At 39.8% G+C, this 16075-nt stretch overlaps 1 protein-coding gene across 1 annotated transcript in view; it reads left to right on the forward strand.

Annotated features, from left to right (window-relative positions):
* The window catches only part of PHLPP1 (PH domain and leucine rich repeat protein phosphatase 1), a 213205-nt gene that overhangs the window by 127825 nt on the left and 69305 nt on the right, over positions 1-16075 (forward strand). Inside the window, exon 4 of the mRNA XM_060029176.1 lies at positions 4530-4696. Coding sequence (XP_059885159.1) covers positions 4530-4696 — 167 coding nt within the window. The remainder of the gene's footprint in view (positions 1-4529; positions 4697-16075) is intronic.

Raw genomic sequence — 16075 nt, forward strand, 5'->3', positions numbered from 1 at the left:
TATTTATTTTTGGCTGCGTTGGGTCTTCGTTGCTGCGCCTGGCTTTCTCTGGTTGCGGTGAGCGGGGGCTACTCTGTGTTGCAGTGCGTGGGCTTCTCATTGCGGTGGCTTCTCTTGTTGCGGAGCACGGGCTCTAGGCGCGTGGGCTTCAGTAGTTGTGGCACACGGGCTCAGTAGTTGTGGCTCGCAGGCTCTAGAGCGCAGGCTCAGTAGTTGTGGCTCACAGGCTTATTAGTTGCTCCGCAGCATGTGGGATCTTCCCGGACCAGGGCTGGAACCCATGTACCCTACATTGGCAGGCGGATTCTTAACCACTGCGCCACCAGCAAAACCCAAAAAGCCACAGTCTTTACAATAACCTAAAAGGCGGTGCAAGATCTGCTCCCCCCACAACCCCCTTACCTTTCTGACCTCATCACAGGTCACTCTCCCCTGTTTTAACTGGTCTTCATGCTGTTCTTAGAACAGACCAGACACACTCCTTTTTTAGGGCCTTTACACTGGCTACTTCCTCTGCCTGGAGTGTTCTTCTAGATAAATGCTTTCAGCTAACTTCCTCATGTCCTTCAGGTCTAAATGCCACCTTTTAGGTGAGGCCTATCCTGACCAACCTATATAAATTACAACATACAACCTTCCCAACAATCCTGACCCCTTTTTCCTTGCTCTATTTTTTCCATAGTAGTTACCGATTTTTAACATATAATATACTTATTTGTGAGATAAGTTTAATGAGGGCAGGGATCTTCTTATTGTTTACTGAAGCATACTGAGTGCTTACCTAGGTCAGTAATAGGCATATAGTTGGTATTCAATAAACATGTTGAATGAATGAAAATGAGAAGTACTATGGAAAAGAATTAAGAAGGGTGTACTAGTTTCCTATGGCTGTTATTAAAAATTACCAAAACTTTGATGGCTTAAGACAACAGAAATTTATTCTCTCACAGTTCTGGAGGCCAGAAGTTCAAAATCAAGGTGTCGGCAGGACTGTGCTCCTCTTGAAAGCTCTAGGGAAGAATCTATTCCTTGCCTCTTCCAACTTCTGGTGGCTCTAAGCGTTTTTTAGCTTGTGGCCCACATCAGTCTCTGCCTCTGTGGTCACATTGCCTTCTCTTCTCTCCCAGAATTCCCTCTGCCTGTCTTATGAAGATGCATGTAATTGTATTTAGGGCCCTTCCAGATAATCCAGGATAAGCACCTCCTCTCAAGATCCTTAATCACATCTTTTGTCATGTAAGATAATATCCACTCTTTTGCCATGTAAACTAATACTCACAGATTCTGGGAATTAGTACGTGAACATACCTTTTGGGGGGCCGCCATTCAGCCCACTACAAAGGGTTGGGATCCTTACAGGGGGAAGAATCATCTCTGATGCACCACGTAGTATAACACAAGGATACGAGGAAAGCCAGGAGACGGCAATCATCCATTTCACCCCTTTTTACTGAAATTTTCATTGAGATTACATTATTTTTTTCCAATTAAACACACACACACAGAAGAGCACAAAGAATAATATTACAATTTCCACGCACTGGTCTTGGCCTCCCCAGTTGTTAACATACTGACGTAGTTCCTCCATATCTTCCATTCTTTTCTCTTTCTTCCATTCTTATTATAAGTAAATCACGTCACAGCTAAGTTCCAAATCCCCTGTGCTCCCCATTCCTGTTTCCATCTCCCTCCCTGCTCATCTAGAGGCCGTCACTGTCGTTGATTTGGCACATGCCCAATGCATAGTGTGTAGCTTTACTGCACATATAACCATTCATACATAATATACGGAGTTGTTGTGTGTGTTTATCTTAAACATGTTTTTCATACATGGCATTATAGTGTATGTCATATTCTGCAGCTGGCTTTTTTTTTTTTAATCAATCCAGGTTGATACATACAAATCTAGTTCAGTCATTTTTTTTTGCTATACGCGGGCCTCTCACTGTTGTGGCCTCTCCCGTTGTGGAGCACAGGCTCCGGATGTGCAGGCTCAGCGGCCATGGCTCATGGGCCCAGCTGCTCCGCGGCATGTGGGATCTTCCCGGACCGGGGCACGAACCCGTGTCCCCTACATAGGCAGGCAGACTCTCAACCACTGCGCCACCAGGGAAGCCCTAGTTCAGTCATTTTAACTGCAGCTCTAAGTGGCAGGTTCTCTCTCTCTCTCCTGGCTTTAGAATGTATATCCCAGAGAAGGCCTTTGATTAGCCTAGCCTGGGTCACATGCCGGTACCCGTTGGATCAATTTGTGGGTTCAGCACTGGGGGGCTTTGATTGCTCGAGTTGGGAATACATGCCTGCTGCTGTAGCCATAGGGTCAGCCTATGCTGCCACTCTCGTCAGAATCACATGCATTTGAAGGATTGTTATAGAAAGAAGTGGAAAAGGATTCGGGGCCGACAGAAACACAGATTGCCACTTGAGTTTCAGCCCTGAGCTTGGACATCAGGTCCTCTGGGAAGCCTTCCCTGACTCCTTAGATTGTGCTCTGTGCCCTTGCACTTAGTATATTGTCAAGTAGTATGTTAATTCACCTCTCCTTGAGGTGCACTCCTTTAGGGCGGACTGTGTCTGTCTTGTTTCACTCCTGTACCTCAGGAAATGGAAGGTCTGACACACCATTCCCTCCTCACCACATATTTTTGCCTGAATGATTCCACCGAGTATAACTTACAACCTCACTTCCCGTGAATGGGTTCCTGCCAGGGAATCTTGTGTGGCTGTGACATGTTTGCACCTACCTTTCTGCCCATTAAATTCTGGCTTTTTTTCACATCATTTGGTTTGTGTGGGTGACTTGGCCTGTTTTGGATTTTCTTTTTCTTATTTAATAGTGAAAATTCAAGGAAAGATGAAATTGCTGAAATGCAAACTCAGGCTTCCTTTGTAAAATCTTTAGAGTTGAGCCCTGCCAGGCCTTTTTCATCCCACTGTCCTCTCAGCTTTCATGTGTGCACAGCAATTTCTTTCTAACCTCAGACATGCCATCAGCAGAATGTGTTTTATGCAAAGTTACTTCTGAATATCTTCTTTAGCATCAGGAGAATGTGGATTCCAATGGGTATAAGATGTATTTGGAAGTAGTCGTAGCAATCATAAATGGTCATAGCAGTCACAAATTATTGAGTGCTTTTTCTGACCAGGCATGTAGATGGAGGTGTCATCTTTATGCCTGTTATACAGGTGAGAAAATGGGAGCTTGGAGAGCTCACTGATGCACTCAAGTTCTCTCAGCTCCTGCGTGGTAGAGCCGGGATGCGAATCCACACACTGACACCAGAGCCACACTCCTAAGGACCATGTTCTGCTGCTTTTTATAATCATGAAAGAGTAAAGCTGGGGTTTGATATGTAAAATAGATAGCTAGTGGGAAGCAGCTGCATGGCACAGGGAGATCAGCTTTGTGACCACCTAGAGGGGTGGGATAGGGAGGGAGGGAGACGCAAGAGGGAGGAGATACGGGGATACGTGTATATGTATAGCTGATTCACTTTGTTATACAGAAGAAACTAACACACCACTGTAAAGCAATTATACTCCAAAAAAGCTGTTTAAAAAAAAAAAAAAGCTGGTCAGCTGGGGTTTGGTAATAGAAAAGGACATCGAACAGATCACAAATAAGGAATGGAGTTTTTGCCATAAAGCTTCGATAAAGATAAAGAGCACGAGGAGGAATCAACCCAGATCTTGGAACAATAACCCCACAGCCTCTGTGAGGGAAGAAGGAGCCAAGGTGTGTGTACGTGGGCCTAAAGCCATGTGCCGCGGCATAAACTGGCGCCACAGTCCCTGGAACGTGGGAGAGAGAACACACGCTGCCCAATGCTTTTTCTGCTTCCAGCATGCCCTGTAGCCCTGGGACTCTGGCTGTCATAGGAGCCATTTAACCGGGAAAACTTTGACTATGTGGATAAACATTTAGACATAAAACAAATTCCACTTAGAATACCTATGTGAAGCAAAATGGAAACTGTGGGAGAGGCAACGTGAGAAGTTCACAGCAGGCAAGCAGTGGAATCTGATTATATGCTACCACTATTATTAAAGATATGTACAAGGCCACTGATCCTGCGTTTCTTTGTGCTGTTTTAAATCAGTATATACAAGGGCTTTCGTAGGTTCTGTGTAGATCTCAGTGTCTATCTCCCAACCTTGTATTTACTCTAAAGTCTTGTATTATTTAGCTCTGAATTCTCTTACCATGAATGTTTTCAGGAACATAACCCCTACAGTTGGAGGAGATTACTGATATCACTAAACTTGATAGGATAATCTGTGCTCTTTGTAACCTGTCTCCTATACTAGGTTACTGTAAGTACCTTCCCCGGAGGGACACTGTTTCCTGCCTTTGTAATACTTTGCTCAGTTCTGTCTAAGTAAATACTCTTGGTTTATATTTGAATAATGGTGCTAATTGCATAGCGGGTCTGTGTTCCCAAATGGGGTTATCTTGTTTCTGTCCGTGGAAAACAGTTATAGGATAAAGGATGGTATGAAAATTGAGTTGTGTTTTCATCCCTTTCTAGGTTGCATCACAGCGTATTAGCTCAGTGGACCTCTCATGTTGTAGCCTGGAGCATCTGCCTGCCAACCTCTTCTACAGCCAAGACCTCACTCATCTCAATTTAAAACAAAACTTCCTAAGGCAGAGTCCCAGTCTACCAACTGCAAGGGGGCTCAATGAACTGCAAAGGTGAGCATGCAGAAGTGGGTAGATAATTAGGAAGGGGAGGAGGTGTCAGCTTCTGGTTGTTTCTTGAATATTCTGACTAAAAAGCTACAGTTAATAACCTTTCTCTTTCAGAGGGCAGGGTAATAGGACTTTAGTAGTGGAGACATTTTCAGTTCTCATTCTGAAATATTTTTCAAGGTCTCTGCCTTTGAAATGAATGATTTATGATAGTCATTACCTGGATAGATTTGTATAAGAAGAACGCTTCTCTTTAAATCACTTGTATTTCTTAACCTGTCTACAGATGGGTCTGTGAAAAGTTGATATTTGCTGTGTTACCTCTGAACTATAGGGGTTTGGTCAGATTAATTATTTCTTTCAAAATTTACAAAAGGTCAGTTTTTTCCATGAAAAGATATTTCCTTAGAAATTTAAGAACGAAAGTTTAAATTCATTAATACCACATCATCTGGGTGATTACTGTATAGGTTTCAAGAGTCGCATGTGAAATGCAAAGGGTCTGCTCCTCTAGTTACAGGGAAGGGACTTTATTTGCATTTATCTGAAACAGATTTAAGAATTTACCATATTCATTTCGTTTTCTTTTTTGGAGCAATGATCAATCTTGATTCTGTGGTAAATGAAACCTCTGATATATATTTGTTGCAAATATGTGAGACTGTAACTACAGAAGGATATAACTTTTAAATAAATAATGGATAGCTCATTTGTTCTTAAATGATTGATAATCATCAGAGATTAAACTATGGAAATTAACCATTATGATTATGTGTTTATGTTTTTTTAACATCCAGAAAGAATAATCCAATAAGTATTTATATAAAGTTTGTGCAGACATGTAGAATAAAGGAAGAGTATTTTAATTTTCTTTTCAGATGATTGTGAATATTCTTCTTTGATATTATACCAAAACTTGACAAGTGGTAATTTCTTAAATGTTGGTTGCAGTGTGGAATGTAAACTCCTATCAGTGGACTTTTAAAATTCTTTTACATTAGGATCCATTGATCTTTCTCATACTTTGAATGGATCTTTGCCCCATACATCCTTTTATTGCATCAAGTATTGGTCATTTGGAAAATACTGGTTTGTTGGATAACAGTGAGATTCCAGATGTTAATGTATTTCATTATGCAGTTTCAAGAAATAACAGTTGTTAATATCACCACTGATCCCATCAGAAAAATCTTTAAGTATTGGGAAGTTGTCAGGCTCAGTGTGGAAACAAGTTTTCCAAAATTTTAAATTTCAGTTGAAGGCTTGAAGGCTACCCTTGGCAACAAATACTGTCAGTTGTTTTTCCTGAAGTGACCTTCTTACTTCATTGTAGAGAAAACGTCTGCCAAATACCCAAGTCTGAATACTGAGTTTGTCAGTCGTTCTTTCAGGTAAAAGTGATATTCCATGAACATTGTGACTAGTTTGGCTCACAACTCAAATAATCGTACAAGGGTTTTCCTTGGGATAACCATCATACTTTATACAGCAGAAGTGCTTTATGTGTACTTCCCATTTTATCACCCAGAAAATAAAAAAGATATGTATTCAGCGGTTGAGATGTAATACGAATAACTTCCTTGCATCATCAAGGACATTTTTAAGTAAAATTGGCATTATGCAATTTTTTTGAATTTTATTTTATTTATATTTTTATACAGCAGGTTCTTATTAGTCATCCATTTTATACGCATCAGTGTATACATGTCATTCCCGATCTCCCCGTTCATCCCACCCCCACCCCACCGTGGCTTTCCCGCCATGGTGTCCGTACGTTTGTTCTATACATCTGTGTCTCTATTTCTGCCCTGCAAACCGGTTCATCTGTACCATTTTTCTAGGTTCCACATATATGCGTTAATATACGATACTTGTTTTTCTCTTTCTGACTTACTTCACTCTTTAGGACAGTCTCTAGATCCATCCACGTCTCTACAAATGACCCAGTTTCGTTCCTTTTTATGGCTGAGTAATACTCCATTGTATATATGTACCACATCTTCTTTATCCATTCATCTGTCGATGGGCATTTAGGTTGCTTCCATGACCTGGCTATTGTAAATAGTGCTGCAATGAACATTGGGGTGCACGTGTCTTTTTGAATTATGGTTTTCTCAGGGTATATGCCTAGTAGTGGGATTGCTGGGTTGTATGGTAGTTCTATGTTTAGTTTTTTAAGGAACCTCCATACTGTTCTCCATAGTGGCTGTATCAATTTACATTCCCACCAACAGTGCAAGAGGGTTCCCTTTTCTCCACACCCTCTCCAGCATTTGTTGTTTGTAGATTTTCTGATGATGCCCATTCTGACTGGTGTGAGGTGATACCTCATTGTACTTTTTATTTGCATTTCTCCAATAATTGGTGATGTTGAGAAGCTTTTCATGTGCTTCTTGGCCATCTGTATGTCTTCTTTGGAGAAATGTCTATTTAGGTCTTCTGCCCATTTTTGGATTAGGTGGTTTGTTTTTGTGATATTGAGCTACATGAGCTGTTTATATATTTTGGAGATTAATCCTTTGTCCATTGATTCGTTTGCATATATTTTCTCCAATTCTGAGGGTTTTCTTTTCGTCTTGTTTGTAGTTTCCTTTGCTTTGCAAAAGCTTTTAAGTTTCATTAGATCCTATTTGTTTATTTTTGTTTTTATTTCCATTACTCTAGGAGGTGGATCAAAAAAGATCTTGCTGTGATTTATGTCAAAGAGTGTTCTTCCTGTGTTTTCCTGTAAGAGTTTTATAGTGTCCAGTCTTACATTTAGTTCTCTAATCCATTTAGAGTTTATTTTTGTGCATGGTGTTAGGAAGTGTTCTAATTTCATTCTTTTACATGTATCTGTCCAGTTTTCCCAGCACCACTTATTGAAGAGACTATCTTTTCTCCATTGTATATCCTTGCCTCCTTTGTCATAGATTAGTTGACCATAGGTGCATGGGTTTATCTCTGGGCTTTCTATCCTGTTCCACTGATCTATATTTCTGTTTTTGTGCCAGTACCATACTGTCTTGATTACTGTAGCTTCGTATTATAGTCTGAACTCAGGGAGTCTGATTCCTCCAGCTCTGTTTTTTTCCCCTCAAGACTGCTTTAGCTATTCGGGGTCTTTTGTGTCCCCATACAAATTTTAAGATTTTTTGTTCTAGTTCTGTGGAAAACGCCATTGGTAATTTGATAGGGATTGCATGGAATCTGTAGATTGCTTTGGGTAGTATAGTCATTTTCACAATATTGATTCTTCCAATACAAGAACATGGTATATCTCTCCATCTGTTGGTATCATCTTTAATTTCTTTCATCAGTGTCTTATAGTTTTCTGCATACAGGTCTTTTGTCTCCCTAGGTAGGTTTATTCCTAGGTATTTTATTCTTTTTGTTGCAATGGTAAATGGGAGAGTTTCCTTAAGTTCTCTTTCAGATTTTTCATCATTAGTATATAGGAATGCAAGAGATTTCTGTGCATTAATTTTGTATCCTGCAACTTTACCAGATTCATTGATTAGCTCTAGTAGTTTTCTGGTGGCATCTTTCGGATTCTCTATGTATAGTATCATGTCATCTGCCAACAGTGACAGTTTTCCTTCTTCTTTCCAATTTGTATTCCTTTTATTTCTTTTTCTTCTCTGATTGCCATGGCTAGGACTTCTAAAACTATGTTGAATAATAGTGGCGAGAGTGGACATCCTTGTCTTGTTCAGCATTATGCATTTTTAAAAAGAATATTTTTGCCATGATTGCCTGGCAGAGAAGAATACTGTGACAATGGGGACAGTTTGATGCTGCACTGAATTAGCTCCATAGGCAGTAAGAACTCCAGAAGGATATTGTGCTCCAGCACTTCCTTATTGTTCCCTGGAGCTGATGGTTACAGTGAAAGGGAACCACAGGAACTTCTTGAACTTAGGTTTTTATATGCCCTATGCACTCATAATACTATTTTTACTGACAGTACTGTAATAAAGTTACAATGATTTTTTGCTAAAGGATTATACCATGATTTAATCTGTTTTTGAGGCTTGAAATTATTTTGAAGTATTCTTGTGTATTTCACAGCATTGTAGGCTTCTGCACTTCATTACAGAACATCAAGAACTTTATATCATGCTATTAAATCTTGCTGTCTTAGAACAGAAAGGGGCATTAGAATTTATCCAAACCAGTGCTCTCATTTTAGAGATGAGGTAGAGGGAGATGTTAAATGCCAAAATCAGGTTAACGGTTACCTTCTGGGAGGCATTTGGGAATGCGATTAGGGAATGGTTTGAAGAGGATTTCAACTCTAACTATATCCAAAATGTTTATTTCTTTACAAAAAATTAGAGACAGACAAAATGTTAATATTTGAAAAAGCTGAATAGTGGATACTTGGATGATCATTATTATTTTCTGTATTTTTCTATTTGTGTATTTCATAATAATCCAAAAATTAAAGCCTCAACAAAAAGGAAATCAAAATGCTTCTCATAACATAGGGGAATATGATAGTCCCAAAGGGTCAGCATATATGGACTAAATAAATAAATACCCAGATGGAGGGATATTTGGGGCATTGCCTTGCCTGTTGGTGCTTTCAGAATCTCCTGATTGGTTCCTCATATCTGTTGATTCTAAATCTGTAAATAGCTTTTCAACACGTCCACCTTTCTTGTCTGCTTCCTCTGCTGCTTCTCCTCTGTCTCTTAGCACATACCCTCTCCACCCAGCTGTGAGGGGAAGCACTTCTCAGCTCTCACAGGGGCTATTGCAGGAGCTTTGGAGAAATGGTTGTCTTAACTGTCATTTTCCCACAGCAATTCATCCTGTTTAGTTTTCTTGCCTACTATTTTGTGCATTTTTTGGTTTTGTTTTGTTTTGTATTTTTAAAAGTTTAAACATTTGTCCCATCAAAGTAATATCCTATATAGAGTTTTAAAAAATCTTAATAGGCAATAAGACATAGGAAATAGGAACTCCAGCCCATCCTTATACCCAAGTCCTGTTCCCTAGGCAACTACTTTTGATTCTCAGGACTCTTCTTGCTGTTTTCTTCCATCTTCTGAAATAGTATGTATGTACTGCTATTTTTGAATTTTTTGTTATTGGGCATTATGGGTTGGCATATTACAATAGAAGATGAGGATTTAACTCTTAGATTGTCTCACAGCCCCTCAGCCCCATGCCACATGCCCAGACCGCCACTTCCCCCATCCTCTCAATGTACAGATATCCGTTTCTGGTTAAGTAGATGTTGAGGGCTCACATTATTTTGAGCATGGAACTGTGATTCTCCTAAGCCACTTAAATGCAACAATTACATTTCCTTTCCTGTGCTGGCTGGATAGTAGCCTCTCTTTTTCACTGGTGTACTTTTTTCTCTAGTGTTGTTAAGGTGGCAGAACTCTAACCCTCTTCTCAACACCTTTGTCTTGGAGACTTCTTCCCTCCTGGAGCCAGCGTAGGCACCTGCTCCATAGGCCTGCTACCGAGCTGTTGTCCCGGGGTTACCTTTTGTCATTTTCCTGGTAATTCCCTTTTCGTCTCTCCTTTGTTTTCTATATGTCTTCCTGTGTCTAGCGATTCTTTCTTGGTTTACTCCCTCTTTTTAATGGAATATCTTCTAGGATCTTCCTGAGAAAGGGGACATGGGAGACAAATTTACTAGGCACTTTGTATATCTAAAAATATATGTCTCACACACTTGATTGATAATTTGTCTGGTCTCTGGATAGGAAAACATGTTTCCTCAGAATTTTGAAGCCAGTGCACTATTGTTTTCTAGCTTCTACAGTTGCTATTAAAAAGTGTTATACTCTTGGTTCCTGTCTTTGTAGACCTCCTTTCTTTTTTTTTTTTTTTAATAACCCCCAAAGAGGTTTTAGGATTTTCTTTTTTAGCAGTCTTTATTCATTTCAGCAGCTATGATGAACACTTGATCTGAAAAAAATGACGTCCTTCAGTTCTGGAAAACTTTCTCATTGTGTTTTTTGATAACCTCATCCGCACCTTGGTTTTCTCTTTTCTTCCTCTGAATTCCTGTCAGTTAGGCAGGACCTCCTCATTTGTCCTCTAATGCTGTAATTTTCCTCTTTCTCTTAATGCCCTACTTCTTGACAGGTTTTCTCTACTTTATCTTAACCTTCTGAATTTCTGCTGATATTTTTTAAGAGCTCTTTCTTGTTCGTTGGTTTAATTTGTGTGCTTTTTAACAGCATTCTGTTCCCCACCGCTGCCATGGGTGCATTCCTTCTCTTTCTGAGGACATTAAAGTAATTAATTAATTTCCTTCTTGCACTGTCTTGATTTCTTTTTTTTTCCTGTTTGTGTGGGTGTCTGACTTTTATGTTAGGAACTTGACCTCACTGTTTGGAGATCCTTTGCTCTCTGTTCCTATTTAATGGTGAGCCACTGAGAAGCGAATTAGGTGCTGTGGTCTGTGGACAGCGCTTCTCCTCCATTGCAGTGCTATCGGGGGTGAGCCTTGTGGTTTCCTTGGGGAGCTTCCAAAGACAGTATCTGTGGATCTTCTCCCTAGGACATGTCAGTTTTACTTGAGAGGAATCCTTTGGTCTTCTGCCTGGGCATTACATGCCAAGATTCAGGGAGTGGAGTAGGGTAGAGAGCTGCAATCTCAGGGTTTAGCGTGTGGATTTTTATTTGATCCCGTTTTCAGAACAGTGTTTTCTACTATTCCTGATGCCTTGGAGCCAGGACTCTGGGATTCAGTTTCTTCCAGGGAATAAACTGTCTCCTGCTGGAATTGGGGAGAGGATCTGGGGTCTCGTGTAATTCCTTATATTCCTTATATAATCTTTTGGAAGTCTTTTTGTAGAAGTATAATGAGTGTACAGTTCGATGGGTTTCCACAAAATAACACATGTGACCAGTGCTCATACTGAGAAATAGAAAATTACTATTTTCAGGGAGGGCACAGAAGCCCTCCCTGCACCCCTCCTCTTAGTACCCTAAAGATAATCACTGTGCGCACTTCTAACACCATGAAGAGTTTTGCCTGGTTTTGTTCATAATATAAACGAGTCATATAGTATGTACTTGTGTCCCGCATCATTCACTTACATTGTTTTTACAAAGCAAAACAAAGCATATCAAGTTACATATTATCAGCTTGCACTGTATAGTGTGTAGTATAAAGCCATGACTTTGATTTGTTTAAGGTGGGAGACTTTTCAGTTTTGCACTGCCAGGAAGGTTTGTTAAGTTTCTGTTGCTTTTTTTTTTTTAACCTCTTTATTGGAGTATAATTGCTTTACCACGTTGTGTGAGTTTCTGCTGTATAACAGAGTTAATCAGCTATACGCATACACATATCCCCACGTCCCCTCCCTCTTGGGTCTCCCTCCCGCCCCCCCATCCCGCCCCTCTAGGCGGTCACAAAGCACTGAGCTGATGTCCCGAGCTGTGCGTGGGGGAGGTAGGTTGAGGGGACTCGGATGTGGAGGCTGAGCAGCTGGTGAAGGTGAGGTTGTATTTGCCCTTCGGGAAAAACTAGGCTTTAAACCAATTTCTTTTTCTCCACATACTAATGTGAGATTTTTGTCTCCCATCCCTATTATTCATGAAAGATTTTATTGCCAAGTTTTCAAAGTAGTAAGTTTGTAAGTATATGTGTACACACACACAGATGTTCGATGCTAGGAATTGAAATTATATATATTTAAAACTCATTTATACTTCAAAAAGCACTAATGTAGCTAATTTAGGGTCATACAGTTAGTATGGTATTTTTGAGATATGCCATTTATTTAATTTATTAGTTTTAGTTGTATGTTTAAGGAATTTGTGTTGATCTCTAGTGTATGTTTCACAGGGAATATGTTAGAGAGGTACCAAAGGGTAATTTATTTTTATGTTTTTACCAAAGTCTCAAGGGATGAATTTTTAGGTTACAGCGTCAGGGCGAATATCCAGAGAGAAACTTTACATACAAAGCATTTATAATGCATAGGAGTTCTAAGACTTTTTCTCTTAACCACATATCCCCCTAATATTTTTCTTTCTATTGCAAATTCTCACCTTAAACAAATGAGCAATTTCCATAGAACATTTAAAATGGTATTTGCAACAACATTCTAATTCTGGAAAGATGGCATGCTGATGTACACACACAGGCCAGCAGTTTCAGAGGGAAAACATTGTTCTTGGAACTACCAGTGTTTGTTTTTCCTTTATTGGCATTGGAACTCTTCAGTTAGTTTTCAAAAATAGAGTCAAGGCAAAATCAGAGTAATTTTTGGTAGTTTTAATGGTTTCTTTCCGGATTTTGTATGTTACTAATAATTACGATCATTATTTACCTCTATTTTATTAATACGTAGTATTTCACTTATATTATAATCGTATTCCATTTAGATGACCCAGATGGTATTAGTACTAAATTGTTATTATTTACAATGGAGAATTGTTTTAATAAAATATAGTAAGTTTCTTTGTAAAGTCAATGAAGAGGACAACTTTTTGTTGGCTTAAATTCAAGGAATATAATTTTCCTTCCCATGTCTTAATTTTGTTGTTTTTAATATGGTATCAAAGCAGCGTGAACCTATTTGTACTAAATTATATTGGTGTTCAAATGTTTCAAATGTACTTTTACATTTAAAAGAGCTAAATCTATCATTTATTAAAATTTCATGTGTCGTAATATTGTTTTGACAGATCTAAAGTTTGTAAGGGATGATAGCTCAGAGTTCTTTTACGGTGATATCCAGTGCAGTGTTTACAAAGAGCAATGTCAAGAGCAAACTCAAAAGCCAAGTTTGATAGTAATAATTCGTATGTATATGTTTCTGGTAGCTTTGTCCACCCCGGTACTTGGAATGTTATCTGATTAGATGTGAAATTTCTTTCAGCTGAAAAGACTAAGAGAGATGGGAGGGATGAGAATTTTTCAAATGGGAGTGAAGGAATGAAGTTGAGTTGGGTGTGCAAGTATGTGGGTGTAAAAGAATGAAAGTTATTGAAGAAATGAGCATTGAGAAACTCATAATTATGCCTGGCATTTATCAAGTACCTTTCTTCTTAGAAAGCTTAATTTTCTACATTTTTAGTCTCCATGAAATGGAAAACAAATGACCTTATTTCCTACTCTGTTCTTTTGGGGATCTTGGCAGTCCAGAGCTACAGAGTCATTCGTTTTAATTACTTATCCTTACCAAAAGTTCTCATTTCCAGGTTTTTATAGAAAGAGAGATTTTAATTTTTGTTTTTATCAGTGATTTTATCAGTGACTCACTTTTAATGGAAACAGTGATGATTCATTAACATAGTGGGATCAGGGGTGGCATGCTAAAATATTTCTTCAGCTTATTTGCCAGACATAGACTGCAGTTCTTAGAACAGTTTCAGCTTCTTTAAAGATGCTCTGTCATATAAAAAATATTGCAAGCAAACAAGAGCCACGCACTGCTGAAGGAAGGGCATAGCCGATGCATTAAAGACAAAACACTTAGCACAGTCGCTGCTCAGGGCTTGGGAAGGAATTTTCACTACTGGGTTTGGTGAGGCTTGCCGAATGTCTAAGGAATTTCAGAGACTGTATGGAATGCCCTTTTTCCAGTTAACTTTTCCCAACACTGAAGTTCCTTTCTTTATGCAGCTTTGCTTTTCAGATGGAGTTTTGATCCTCTTGGGAAGCTTTCCATCTCACACAATTCCCATTTTCTTTCCCTGAGCGTGTGATCAAAGGAAGGCGTTTGCTTGGTGCTTGGGACGCTGAGATTGTGTAGCCTTTGGTGCTCTCCTTGGTGACGGCTCTCGGCCTCATTTCTGGCAATAATAGCCTATTTTCTTCTGCCCTCATACAGCGCATTTAGAAGAGAGAGCTCAGAAGAAACAAAAGATTTATTTATCAGCCAGACTATATTAAATTCAGTTTGCCCTGTTGCCTTCTTGGGATCCTTTAAGATGTTCTTTAACTTTTTTTTCCCCACTTAAAAAGTGGGGAGAGATCTTCAGAAGCCTTGGCTTGCATCCAGTGAGGCTATTGTATTCTGGCCAATTCTGTTCTTCTGTTTGTTTTAGTTGAGCTCCTCGCTGTACTCTCTCAGTTTTAACTGTAAGAGTTTAATGTTAAACATAGTATTTGCAGAAATTTGCTATTCTGAGTGGTAACCAACTTTTCACTTTGCCTAGCTCTCAGGGGAAAAGGATAAGCATGCAGTGAGCTGGCCAACAGATAATTATTTTGCGGTTGTTGATGGTTAAATAGCATAGTAACTTGTGACTTGGGAACATGATTAACATCATTACTGATAACTTCTGAAATAATGTTCTGGTTGCTAGTGTGAGAATGCTGATGGAAACCAGTAATGTTCCTCTTTCTCCCTCTCCCCTCTGCCTCATGTCAGACAGACACAGCTAACAGTACAGCTAACACTGGAGTTCCTTCTAACAACACGCACGTGTAACTTTTGAAAATTAAAGACCCATGAGGGTTTCCGTTTGTCCTAAGAGTGCCTGCAATTTTGATGTCACTCACCATGCGCTCTGCAGTAATAGAGCTTTGGATGGAAGAGTCAGATTCCTGTTGTCATTTCCCATGGCTGGGTTAGGATGGTGATGCTAGAGCTGGCAAGGTATTTGACAGAGGCCTCTCGAAAGTAGGGCACACCCATCCCTCCCCGGTGATGTCTTTGGGACTCATAATTAACAAGAAACCTTAGGGAAAGTCTGACTTTCCAAATAGTTGTACTTTCCTCCAATTTAAAGATTTCTGTCAGAAGCCTCACTTTCACCCTACATAGAGAGATTGTGTGTGTGTGTGTGTGTGTGTGTGTGTGTGTGTGTAGGGGAAGCACAAGAAGGGAAAGGGAGCCGTTACTTGATTTATGTAATACACAAATCCATGTGTTCTAGACTCCCCTGTTCAAAAATTTTCATAGGTAGGGCTTCCCTGGTGGCACAGTGGTTGAGAATCTGCCTGCCGATGCAGGGGACACGGGTTCGAGCCCTGGTCTGGGAAGATCCCACATGCCACGGAGCAACTAGGCCCGTAAGCCACAACTACTGAGCCTGCACTTCTGGAGCCTGTGCTCCGCAACAAGAGAGGCTGCAACAGTGAGAGGCCCATGCACCGCGATGAAGAGTGGCCTCCGCTTGCCGCAACTAGAGAAAGCCCTTGCACAGAAGTGAAGACCCAACACAGACAAAAAATAAATAAATTTAAAAAAAAAAAAAGCTAAAAAAAAAAGTTCATAGGTAAATAGCAGTGTCTTCATCTGGAATTCAAGGTGCTCTGTGAATACTCTAAGCATCCTTTACGACCCCAGGAGTGCTTTCTGCTTAACAGTATAGTTTGCTTAACGTTTTCCAAGAACACCGTGGAGTTTTTGCCCCCCAAATTAGTGTTTCTCAAAATGTGATTTATGAAATGCCTACATCAGAATCACCTGG

This window comes from Delphinus delphis, chromosome 13 (genome assembly GCF_949987515.2).
Source record: "Delphinus delphis chromosome 13, mDelDel1.2, whole genome shotgun sequence".
NCBI lineage: Eukaryota > Metazoa > Chordata > Mammalia > Artiodactyla > Delphinidae > Delphinus > Delphinus delphis.